The following is a 12,708-nucleotide window of genomic DNA, read 5'->3' as shown; positions in this document are numbered from 1 at the left end:
ACAAGCATTGGCCCTGAGCTTGCAGCTAATATCCCCAATCTACCGTGCTCTGTTAATGATCCGCGTGTTCATGACACCTTCTTACTGCAAGCTATTGCCGACTGTGAAATCACAGCAATCGTGAAAACTCTCGCCGCAAACAAGGCAACCGGACATGACGGGATTACTGTGAGAGCGTTGAAAGAAAACATTCACCATCTTGCACCACTCCTGGCAACAATAATGAACCACGCAATTTGCGAAGGTATTTATCCAAATATTTTGAAGATCGCTAGAGTTATACCAGTTTACAAACAAGGGGATAGTAATGATCCAGGCAGTTACCGTCCAATCTCGGTTTTGAGCATCATTAACACTGTGTTCGAAAAACTTATCGCCAAGCAACTAAACGACTACTTGGAGAAAACTGGAATCATATCTCACTGTCAGCATGGCTTCAGGAATAACCGGTCCACATCTACAGCAGTAATGGCATTGTCTCAAGAGTTATGTTCATCTTTGCATAATAATGAAATATCCGTAGCCTTGTTCCTAGACTTAAGGAAAGCATTTGATACTGTCAATCATAACATTTTAATTCAGAAGCTAGAGCACTATGGTCTTAGGAATTCCACTCTTGATTTCTTTACAAGCTACCTTACTAACAGAAAACAATTTGTCCACCTAAATCACTTAAAATCATCTCGACAACCTGTCTGTGCTGGAGTGCCCCAGGGGTCAGTCCTAGGCCCTGTGCTGTTTTCTATTTATGTTAACGATTTCTCTCTCTGTTTACAGAATTCAAATACGGTAATGTACGCTGATGACACTGCAATAGTTTTTACAGGCAAAACTCTAACTGAAATTGAGGCTAAGACACGCGAGTTAAGTAACATATCTGCATGGTTTAAGGCTAATAAGTTGACATTAAATGCTGTGAAAACAAAGTACATCCTGTTTAGGTCACGGCACAAACATTTCACAGATACACGATTACATATTTGCCTGGATAACGTTTTAATTGAGCAAGTTGACACCATTAGATACCTCGGCGTAACCTTAGATAAGAACCTTAATTGGCAAGAACATATTGATACCCTGTGCTTCAAGCTTGCTTCAGCTTGCTACATTCTATATAGAACAAGGGGGCTGCTGGACATATCTGTGCAGAAGATTATTTTTTTTTCACTGTCATTTGACATACTGCTGCGAGTCATGGGCTAGTACATACAGATCTTACATTCATCAAGTTATTTCTTTGCAGAAAAGAGCCCTGCGAATAATAACATACTCGAACAGGTATCAGTATAGTGCTCCTTTGTTCAATAGGTTACAGATTTTGCAGTTTCCTTTGTTATATGAAATGAGAATCGCGATGGTAATAAATAACATTATACAAAATAATTACCCGCTTTCAATTAATATTTTGTGTTGTCTAATAGAAGCACTAGAAATGCAAGCAATATTAATTTTAATTACCCTGTAACCCGAAACGCCTATGGCCAGCGCCTAATTCAATATTGTGGGGCGAAAGTATGGAATAGTGTACCACTTGAAATTAAAATGGCTAACAATTTCCTGTTTTCAATTAAGCGCTTCTACTTTTCGAAGATTGAGGGTTATGTTTGTTAATATTTGTATGTCTTTTTTGTTTTTTCGCTGATCATCTATAACCGAGTTTCATGTTCGTATCTTCTGTTGCTGCAATAACAAATGTGTATATTGGGCCTATACTAGCTTCGGCTATTGGCCCAGCAGTTTTTGCAAACGTTTTGTATGTCTGATGTGAAAAATAAAGAGAGAAAAAAGAAAGAAAGAAAGAATTTGACTCAGTCAAAACCTCAGCAGTCATGTAGTCATTGCGGAATCGGAGTGTACAAGAGCCTCATAAAAAAATACTGCAAGATATCTATAATGGCTCCACAGCTACCATCGTCCTCCATAAAGTCACCAATAAAATTCTAAAAAGAAGGGGCGAAAGGCAGGGGAACACGAAATCGCTAATGGTATTTACTGCCTTTTTAAGGGAGGGAACAAACGCGTGTAAATGACATCCTAGTGGAAATCACAATGAAGAAATGGGCTTGGGCAGGGCAAGTAATGCGAAGGCAAGATAACCACTGGTCCTTAAGGGTAACGGACGGGATTCCACGAGAAGGCAAGCGTGGGAGGTGGCGGCAGAAAGTTCTGTGAGCGGATGAGATTCAGAAGTTTCCGGGGACAGGGTTGACGCAGCTGGCATAGTACGGGGTTAATTGGAGGGATATAGTAGAGACCTTTGCCCTGCAGTGCGCGTAGTCAGGCTGAGGATGATGATAAATGTCCACTGCTTGAAACCGCCCGGTGGTGTCAAAACGGCACATGTATAAAACGTGGTGCAGCGGGCCTCTACGTATACAACTCATTATATTTGCTACGCCGATATGAGCTGGGAAAGGCGTCTGACAAAACATACAAAGATCTGAGTGGAGAAGAAAGAGTGATTAGGAAGATAGAAAATCATTTAATTTGCTACACGTCGGCTTCTTCAGACATGCCTACCATGGTGCTGCTGCTGCTTTCTTAGAGCACAGAGCTCAGTGCAAATGCAAGAACAGCGATGCGGATAGAAACAGGGATCATTAAGGAACTGTAGTAGCAGAACTAAGAGCATCTTCGCCCTTTACTGATGCACAAGCGGTACATTTGTGTTGCGTGAAATGCCGCGACAAGAGCCGAAAGGGTTGTTGTATTATACTGCCACACATGTAGCACGGCGCAAGCTGCAAGAATATCTGGATCTGAACAGACCGCCATTGGAAAATGGGCTGCTACGCTTAACGCAAGGACATTCTTCAATTCGGCTAGCCTAGCTGATCTCTTTGTGAAGCTCTTAGACATTAGTTAATGTGCTAAAGTAACCAGTCGGGATTGTTGGTACGTGCATTCATGGTCATTTAGCGCCAAAGGCTACTCTACTACGGGAGCATGCAAGAACGCTTTGGCAACCGAGACGTTCTCCCCTGTCCAGTCACTGAGATGTCTTGCGTGCCCCTTTCTGAAGAGGCAGCTGTATTTCTCACGCATCGTGACTTGTTGCCACGAGAAACACTAAACGTGGGAAACCGCAACGCGCTTCAAGAGGAAAGCGCGTTGGCAGAGCGTGAAGCTCCCGTGGGCGGCATGCCCCCGACGACCGCTGTCCACTTCTACTACAGCATACCCACACACATGTGTCCACGGGCCGTGCACATGTCCACAAGGAAATTTTTGCGCATACACGAAACTGAAGAAATTTCCCAGACCTGAAACTTCACATGTATACAAATCGTGCAGTAAAAAAAAATCGACGTGTGCATTAGTTCAAGACACCAAAAACCTGCCCACCCCGAAAAAAAAAAGGCGACAGGGGCTAACCCTTATCACCGTAACACTCGAAGGCTCTCCTGAACTCCACAAGAGCCCTCGCGGCGATGTTGCAACGCTGCTCCGCATCTCCATAGAACTCGCCTATGTGGTTTCCGCTGGAGCACAGGGAATAGCAGGAGGCCACGAAAAAAAGCCTGTCCTCCATGAGGTTCGATCTCGTGGAATGCGCGTCAGGGGAGTATCGGACTAAGCCAAGCCTGTAGGCCTTCAATGCGGCTAGTAGGGCTTTCGTGTCCACGTAATGAGGGGACCACTCCTGCAGGTCACCGTCAGTCTCGTTTGCTTCAGTGAGGAAGTAGTCACGAGCCACCTGCTGCTGGTCTTTGGGGGGTGCGAAGAAGAGTTCCCTAAGAACTTCATCTGCAAGCAGCCTGCCTGCACCGCCGTAGTTGACGGCCGGCGGCAGGTCCCGATGGTACAGAGGGAACACAAAGAAGTCTTCGGAGGCTGTTAGTGCCCCATGCACACTCCATCTGTGGCTCAGCACGGACCTCGGCTTCACGATGTTGGTCAGGTCATGTTGTTGCAGCCTCCACTGAACTTTCATCAGTTTCACCCAGCTGTTAAAGAAGCTAGTGCCGGGGGTGGGCTCTGGCAGTACGCTGGCAAGATAGTTCTGGACGTCCGACTGAGTGGTCTCCTTCCTGGCGGTCATGCGGAGCGTAGAACCGCTGCGGCGCATAACGACACCAAGCAGAACTTCTCGGATATCTTGAATCAGTGTGTCGGTTCCTAGATCTTTGGGAAAAAAACTGAACCAGGCCACGCCTGTCCTGCTTTCAACCTCCATTAGGCAGCGGCGGGTGTGCGATGACAAAGGAAGACCAAGGAGTTGAAGCGTGGCCTCAGCGATTTCCTGGTGCGCCATCCAGCCTAGCTCAGTGACTACGCGGAGCCCCAAACTGAGGGTCAGTGCTGCCCGCGTCTCGGACTTGAGCCGCAGAAGGTAACCAACAGCCCTGAGCAGGCTGGGATTTTCCGCATGTACCTCGATGTTGGCGGAATAGCGGCGAGCCCAAGGGAAGTGCGCGTCGACGAGGAGACTCCAGCGGTCGGTGGGGAAGCCGGGAGTCACGGCCTCACTCAGGTTCTGGATCGACAGCCGCAGAATTTTCTGTTCTGGGTCTGCAATGGCAGGTGCCAACGCTTCTAGAGTAAGCATATCCATTTCCTGGATTGTAGAGGCCAATTCGAAGGTTCGCAACTCGCTAACGCCGAAAAGAGCCAGCATGTTGTGGAGGTACTTTTGGTAACGGAGGGACGGCTCCGTTCCCATTCGCTGACCAGCGAATGTCCGCATTAACGCTACCCAGGCTCCAAACATGGCGCTGCTTCCGATCTTCAGCAACGGGTTTCCCGTGCCGGCTTGATAAGGGGCGAGATTGAGGGTAACCTGGAACCATAGGTGGATGTTCCAATTTCCGGAGAGGTCAAACAAAATATCTAGAAGGTCTTTGTGGGATGTCATCGGCCATGGTAGGTGGTGTGCGGCCATAAACGTTTTCAGTTCGTCCAAACCGCTGTTAGAATGCCTCATGCATGACCTCACCAAAGCGGCTACCTTTTCTTGGGTGTTCCGTGCTGACCTCGTTGAGATGCCGCGACTTGTGGCGAACCGCGGAGCCCAATTGACGGAATTTAATGCGTCGGTGTACATTCCGTCTTCGGCGACATCGAGAACGGAGGCCATGTGGTTGTTCTGCCTCCAGCCGTCACACACAAATCGGTAGAAGTTGTCACATGGGTCTCTAGACCAGTTGAGGGAAGACTGTATGCCAGCCATGTACCTCTGGCACGCAGTACTGCCGCAGCCAGGGAAAAGGGGCAGATCCCCGGGGTCAGTGTGCAGCCGTGGGGTAGTGGAGGGGAGAAAGTCGGTGTGCTGGAGGTGAATCCACTGCGTAACCATCAGATAGATGAGTGGAGTGACGATGAAGAGAAGAGTTGTTAGTAGCACGGCCACCATAATCCACAGGCTCCAACTGCAGTTCGCTTGGCGGGCGAATACTTCAAGAGAGCCTTGACCCTGCGCGCCAGAAAAACAAAAAGAGTAAATTTTTACTGCCTCATCAGAGCACCCGCGATAGAGATAATGGTGCGGGCGAGGCACTTTATCTGATTCATTAAAACGCCTCAGATTATGCTCTGCCCTGTCTAATCAGAGCTTGGAACTAATCGAATATCCTCCTAATTAATTCGTCGAATGAATCAAATAGCGCTTGTTGAAGATTAATTAGAAGAGCCGAATAAATTCGAAATTTTTCGAATACTGGTTTATTGGGGTTCAATGTCCAAAAGCGACTCAGGCTGAATGTAAAATAAGCATGAAGGTAAAATAAGGCAAGCCATAGTTTTATTCGTCTACTGTTTCAAGGGGAGGGCCCACTCCTACGCCTCACAGCGCTCTGCCGCTTCTTTCTGCCCGGGAGGCAGAGTTATCGCGACATGGTTCATTTGATCCACGGTTTCATAATGCTCATACATGGCTTCCAAGATTGGATGACGCAGCTGGGCTGAGGCAGGTTTAGCAAACCCGGCTTAGACGCTCGGTCTCGGAGGTCATGGCTCAAACGTTGCTCTAGCTCCTCTCATCTACTGAGTTGTGGCGCTGTCAACAGTAGCGAAAGGTGATTTTCCTATATGTATAACATAACGATCAGTTATTATACTGGCTTCGGGAAGTCGACCCCTCAGTGGAGATCAGTTTTGCTTCATGGGCAGCCATGGCTACTCCACAAGTTGTAGAGCCGTACCGCATCTGGCGTTATCACTATGGTGTTTTGCATAATTAATTCGTTTTCTACGATTATTCGCACTAGTAGCGAATATTAGTAATAATGATCAAATCGTATTCGATTATGTTCTATCACAATTCGATTCATATTCTGTTAAGTTTTTAGCGATACTATTCGTATTCCATTTTGTTTTTAAAAGTACTATTTGCCCCCCCCCCCCCCCCCCCCTTATAGTAGAATACAACTTAAAAAAAAGGAGCAGCTGTTGACAGTGGGCCATGGTACGAACCTTCCTGTATGTCAACCGGAAATGAAATCAGGTTCTTAAAGTTTGACCATTAACTATGCCAGGTATCAAAATTATAAAGGTTGATAATTTTTTTTTGTGATTAGCTTCTTATCTAGGTAACAAGAAAAGCTTTGAAAACGGACTACTTTTTTATCTTAGAGGAATTCTGTGCGGCGGTCGTGAATGTCGGCGGAGCTTCAATGCGGACTTAAGTTGTATCCGACTATAGCTACCTTGTTCACTCAGTTTGTGCAAGATTCGAAATATAATAATGAGGCGAAGGGGCAAATGGGAAGGGTATGATCCTATTTCCACAAGTCATTTCTTAAACCTTCTTCACGAGAAAATGGCGCATAGTGCGATTTTACCATTTAGAGAATTTCCCACTTTGGAAAAGGGGAAGGGAAGCGGTCACACCTCCCAGCCCCCTCCTCTTAATTGCACCCCTAGCGTTTTGCTAAAGGCGGACTCAATGGGACTCCAATGGCTATACGCTGTCGGTATCCACTCTTCCGGGTTCTAAAAAAAAAGCTGGTGACATTCGAACAGTAATCCAGGAACACGCATTCTCTGTCCTGGACAGTAAAGTGCTCATTCAACAAAACCTGAATGCTTATATGGACAGCACAAGATTTCCGCCCTCCGGGGCATTCCGACGGCGTCCCTATAGTCGGCAACTTCGTTTCGAACATAAACCCTACGCGACTGCACTGTGCCGATGATATGGTTACTTCGCCTCCCGCCTTTTCGTCGATATGGTTCCCTACCAAAGTCTTAAAACGGCATCCGTAGCAGGGCGTCGCCGAGCATGCTTTCCTCGTTCGGAAATCCCCAACTCGGACCGTCTTGTAATCCCTACACGGGCGAAGTGACCCGTCACTTACTCGCGGTCAACCGTTCAAAGCACGCCGGAGGAGCTAGAAATAAAAATTCATAGGCGATCGTGGGTGGATGCTTTGAATGCGCTAGCAGCCGAACGTTCGTTATATTCGCGGTTTACACACTAAAGTTCGTTATATCCGAGGTCAGCACATTAAGGTTCTTTATATCCGAAGTTAACACCCGAAAGGTCGTTATATCCGAGGTGGCATACTGTTGTCACCTGCCCACCCGGTTGTGGGCAACCTGCTTTCCCCAGGCTACCGAGAGACGGCGGTCACCATTTCCGCTCGCACAGACTCGTCTAATGCTCACGCATCAACAGTCTTCAGTGCCCTGGCACGTGAGAAGAAATGCTGCACCACCGAAAACACCCACTGGCAAGACCACGTGCTCGTTATTCTCGGCACCTCCCGGTGAATATTAAGACGAAAGCCTTTAATGCCTCATCGTTGTCGAGATAAGGCTGTCAGCAAAAGCTTGTCAGCAGAGGTGTCACGCTTTTGACGGGTGTCCACTGAGATATGTGAGACAGTTACTGCTTAATTTCCTTTCCTCAAATACAATTTTATTTTCTTCATTACGGTCCCTCTTTCTCTTTCTTCTTTCTCTCCCACTTCCTCTCTCCTTGTACGGTGCGGTTCAGGTGTCCACCGAGATTACAGCAAATTAATGCTCCATTTCCTTCCTTCAAAAAGCGTTGCGTTCAAACGGCAAGGCATCGCGCCGAACGGGTGGTGGGGTTCCGTGGACTCCCTGGCAGCGCTACAACACGCTGTCGCGTTCCACTCGTAAAGGCGAAGCTTAAAGGTGCAGTGAAGAGAAATCTGAACTCGTCTTTATGCCGCGGCAACTCATTCTGCACGTTCCAAGCATTCTTAGAAACTTCGATTTATTGCCCTGTGTGGTCGATTTCCCTAATTAAATCGAATTAACGTCCAGCTCCCGCCTTTTTTTTTTTAATTCTCCCCCGTACGGTGGGCGGAGTCGACCAACGCGCGGAGTGCCTTTCACCCAGTCCCGTGGCGGCTTGCCGCTCTGCCGTCGGCGGAGTAATACGTAGTAGTCCGTAGAAGCAAATAGTCCGCGCGTATTTTTATTCCTGCGGGCTTATTTTACGGCTATAATATCTGCGAATGAAACTATTTGTTCACGGAAACCTAAAAAACAAAATAAAGCGAAAGCAAAGCCTCCACGGAGCTGGCTGAAAGGCACTCCACGCGTTGGTCGACTCCGCCCACCGTACGGGGGAGAATTCGAAAAAAAAGGCGGGAGACGGACGTTAATTAGATTTAATTAGGGAAATCGGCCCCACAGGGCAATAAATCGTGTTTCCTAAGAATGCTCAGAACGTCTAGATCAAGTTCCCACGGTAAAAACACGAGTTCAGATTCCTCTTCAGTGCACCTTTAAGCGTCATTAATTAGCAGTTAAGTAGTATTTAGTCGTGAATCAGTAATTAGCCATTAAAAAGTAATTTGTCATTACTTAGTAATTAGTCACTATATACGTGTGACGTCAGCCAGTGGTGACGTCACCAGTGCCGCGGAGGAAGTCAAAGTGAGGAAAAAGCTTTCGCCTCTACGCACTTTAGACAGTCAAATTTCCCCCAGAATTTTTTTTTATCTTTGGCCAGTGAGAGCGCGGGAGTTTTCGTTTAAGTCACACAATGCCGTCAACGACGCCTGTTACTACGGATAAAGCCCCTCGTACAGCCAACTTTTAAGCAGTTAAAGCAGACGGCTTTGTAAAGACTCTCCGCTCAGCGGCGATTTTCTCTTTAGAGAAGGAAGGCTGACCGAACAGAGTACCGGTCACCGATTCGTCAACTGCGGTCTGTACAGCCATGAGGTCCCAAACGGTATATTAATTATAACGATGCAAACTCATAAGTACTTCATGAGCTGCCGTATAATGAATAACTCACACAATTAAGGGAGACAACCAAATAGTATCTCAGCGGGGAATTCTGAGCCTAAAACAAAACTGTATGCGCGAACTAAAAAGGAGAGACCACAGAAAGATCGTTCCTCAAAGCTTCTTTAACAGCGTAAGGGGCGTTTGAGCATTTTACCTAATGTTTAATGTACACCCCGGGCCGATTTTAACTAAAAAACGAGAGCGGCAAGGTTTCTGTCAGAAATCTCCCTCCAAGTGGTGACCAAGAAACGTTGCTCATTCACAACTTGACTCCCACTACTGCACGACATCGATGCGAACGTTGCCCTCTGTGAGTGCTGGTAACCATTAGGCTGAAACGGCTGCCACCCGCGTGGTGCTGCCACCTCTTCCTACGCCGGCCGCATTTTGGCAAACCGTCATACGAATACACCACTGGTAGGACTACAGATGTGCTACATTTCGGCATGACTGCTCACGAAGCTGATTGCGAATACTACAAGAAATAAAAACTCAGCGCAGTAGGTGGAATAGATCCAGTAGTACCGCGAGCGCTGTATGTGCCCTTTGCCAAAAGAAGATCCTGCAGAAGGGGTTTGCTTCTAAGCCGTCTTGTGGGGTTCTTTAAGCAACCGTAGACTTTTAGAGAAATGAGTAGACGAGTTGCCCTCACCTTCAAAAGATTTAGAACGCTAGCGATGCATAACAAGCCACACAGAATGCCTCAAAATGAAACTCCTTGGGCTCCAGACTTTTGAGAAAGCGCATACGCATTCTGTACGCGAAGCTTGGCATATAGCATGAAAGCAATCGTAGATTGTGTATTCGATCGATGACGTGAACACATGATCCACAAGATGCCATTACCTAATTAGGCCCGATAGCGTGCGGTATTGAAGCGAATGTTCACTGAGGATCTTTAAAAAAATGAAAAGATCTTAGACCGCCAAGTGCTTCAGCACGCGCGCACACGCGCACACGCACACACACACAAAGCAGCTTTAACGATACGCCATCATCACATAGTCCCCGACGGAAAAGGGTATATCCCACTGACCTATCCTACACTGTAAGAGGAGAGTTAGAACTCACTCTCACAAGAGAAACAAACATTTGCTTTCATGAGCGAACAAAAGGCGCACGAAGCAGATAATGGGTTTCCACCTTTTGTCTTCGACCGATCGCTTATTACCACTTCTGCTCAGAAATCCTATTCGTCGAGGAAAAACTGTCTTCGCCTGCTTTCGCGACGGAATTGGCAGGGCCGGGACAAATGAGAAGCGTACATCTGAATAACGCGTTGGAAAATTTTGCGCTCGGAAAGTCTGTGAAACTTACGCTACGCAGCTCTGGATACGGTGAACTGATTAATCCTTCCGCATTTTGCACACTAACCGGGAGTTCGTTCCGGTTAGAAATGGAGGCTTGCCTGCATTACATGCGTAGAGCATCGGCATTGCATGAAGCGAAGTTTTCTCGAACGTATAGTGTCATCCATAGCGCCCTGGTTACCTCCAGCGCGCCCGTAATGCGTCTTGAGCTGACCTCTCGTCCGTATGAGCACAGACAACGTAGCCAACAGAAGCAGCAGTTGGGTAACCTAGACTTATCGAGAGCAGCGACGACCTGTTTCATACCTCGTCTGCCGTTGGAAGGCCTGGGTCACGCGCAGCGGATGACGACGCTGCGGCGGCGACGGGGACGTCACCCCGGACAGCGTCCCGGGCCACAGGCAGCCAAGACTTCCATCGGAGACGGATGAGCTCCCGGATGCTGCGACGAGGGGGCAGGTACTCCTGCGACATCACGATGCCCCGGCCACCAGAGAAGGCCTCGAACTCAGACTCCGAAGAAGCGGTCGTGGTTCCACTGCGTGCAGCCCTCGGCACCTCGTTGCCTGGCGCGTCGTTGCAGCATCCGCTCGTTCCGACGGTGGGCGTGGCCATGGCTCTCGCTGTGTTGCTCGAACTCGAATGTGCTGGCTCGCAAGAAGTGCCTCTAAAGCCTCTGCTGCTCTTGCCCTGACTCGGTCAGTTCCTGGCACCGTTGCTGCTGCTGCTGCCGCCGCTGCGTGCGCCAGGTACGGGATGCAGCGCGTGGCGCCTGATGATGATGATGATGATGATGTCCTCGGGCTGAATGGCACATACCCACGGCGGGGGATTGGCCAGGGTGCATAGCGGATACAAACGCACTCATGTACAGGGAATGGAGTATAATTAAATCTAAAATTTGGGACACAGAGCTAGAATTTGTACAATACAAAAAATACTGAGAAAGAAAAGTTGTGAATTCACATTCTAGCAGAGGAATCTACCAGATGAAATTATGTAATTGTGAATAGAATCGAACACTGGTTTCAGGGCATATCCCTTGGCGCTTGCCCCGAAGGATAAGAGAATCGGAATAGATAAAGGAAGCCCAAGCCGAGCGAGGGGGATCTCCAAGCAAATTCTACGGAGAGCAGCGAGCCGCCGGCAGGAGAGGAAAAAATGTTCTATAGACTCAATTTCGCCACAAGACTCACAAAGGTTGGATATCGAAAGCCCCGATCGGCATAAATAAAGATTTAGCCGCGGTATCCTGCAGCGCAAAAGGGTCATGGACACCTCACATTGCCTCGAACTGCACATCCGCACACTCCAAGGAAATGCCAGGTGTTGAAAATCCGCTGCAGCGAGGAGAGGCTCATGGCGCAAGGTGTGGAAACGCTGGAATCGCTGAAAGCGTGCTAGAGTCAAGAAAATAGTATTTGGGACGAAAGGGACAATAGGACCATCAAGGGCAGACTTTGCTAAAAAATCAGCCCTCTCATTAGAAACAATGCCACAGTGCCCAGGGACCCAGTGAAAGCGAACTTCTGAAACATGTGGAGGAATAAAAAATTGAAGGGAGCGGCTCATAGGAGTATCACTCGAGGTTTCGAGCGCTGCCAAAACAGAAAGGTTGTCTGAGAGTATAATAACCCGAGTGATACTGCAGGGAATCCTTATTAAGGCCAACTCAATGGCCAGAAACTCAGCTACAAAAATAGGGGTATAGTCAGGGGCCCGAAATGAGTAGCTCCAATCAAGAGCCCTTGAGTAAATACCAATAGCGGCCTTTTCATTTTGCTGGGAGGCATCTGTATAGACGGCAATATGGTTAGGAAAATTGTCTAGGTACTCCTCTATGAGCCCATTTAACATATTGGCGGGCAGGTTCTTAGCATTCCTTGGGAGGGTGTTGTCAAAGAAGACCGCCGTGTCAGCCCGCCTGTGGTTGACCAGTACTAAAGATCTCACTGATACAGAAATATTTGACAGCAGGGAGTTAGTGAACACCACCTGAGGGAGCTTATACCGAGGCCAGGGAGTACCAAAGAAGAGAGTTGGGTTCGTTGTAAATATAGGGTTAGCCAATCCAGGAACAGGCTCCAAAGACCTTAAAAATGTCCGCACAGTGATAAGCTCAAACCGGGAATTGAGATCAGGTATCCGCGCCTCCAAGTACAACACAGCATTAGCTACTGATTTAGGC

The 12,708-nt window shown here is 47.8% G+C and overlaps 1 protein-coding gene across 1 annotated transcript; it reads right to left on the bottom strand.

The window, feature by feature from the left end:
• Window positions 1-3,370: 3,370 nt before the first annotated feature.
• On the bottom strand, window positions 3,371-11,135 carry LOC149355599 (uncharacterized). The gene is made up of 2 exons (XM_089576142.1): window positions 10,827-11,135; window positions 3,371-5,413 (listed from the first exon to the last, which is right to left on the bottom strand). The coding sequence occupies exons 1-2, from the start codon at window positions 11,133-11,135 to the stop codon at window positions 3,371-3,373; spliced, it is 2,352 nt and encodes a 783-aa protein (XP_089432268.1).
• Window positions 11,136-12,708: the final 1,573 nt, after the last annotated feature.

This window comes from Amblyomma mixtum, chromosome 3 (assembly GCF_055824585.1).
Source record: "Amblyomma mixtum isolate Tamu chromosome 3, ASM5582458v1, whole genome shotgun sequence".
NCBI lineage: Eukaryota > Metazoa > Arthropoda > Arachnida > Ixodida > Ixodidae > Amblyomma > Amblyomma mixtum.
This window is presented reverse-complemented; position numbering and strand designations above follow the sequence as displayed.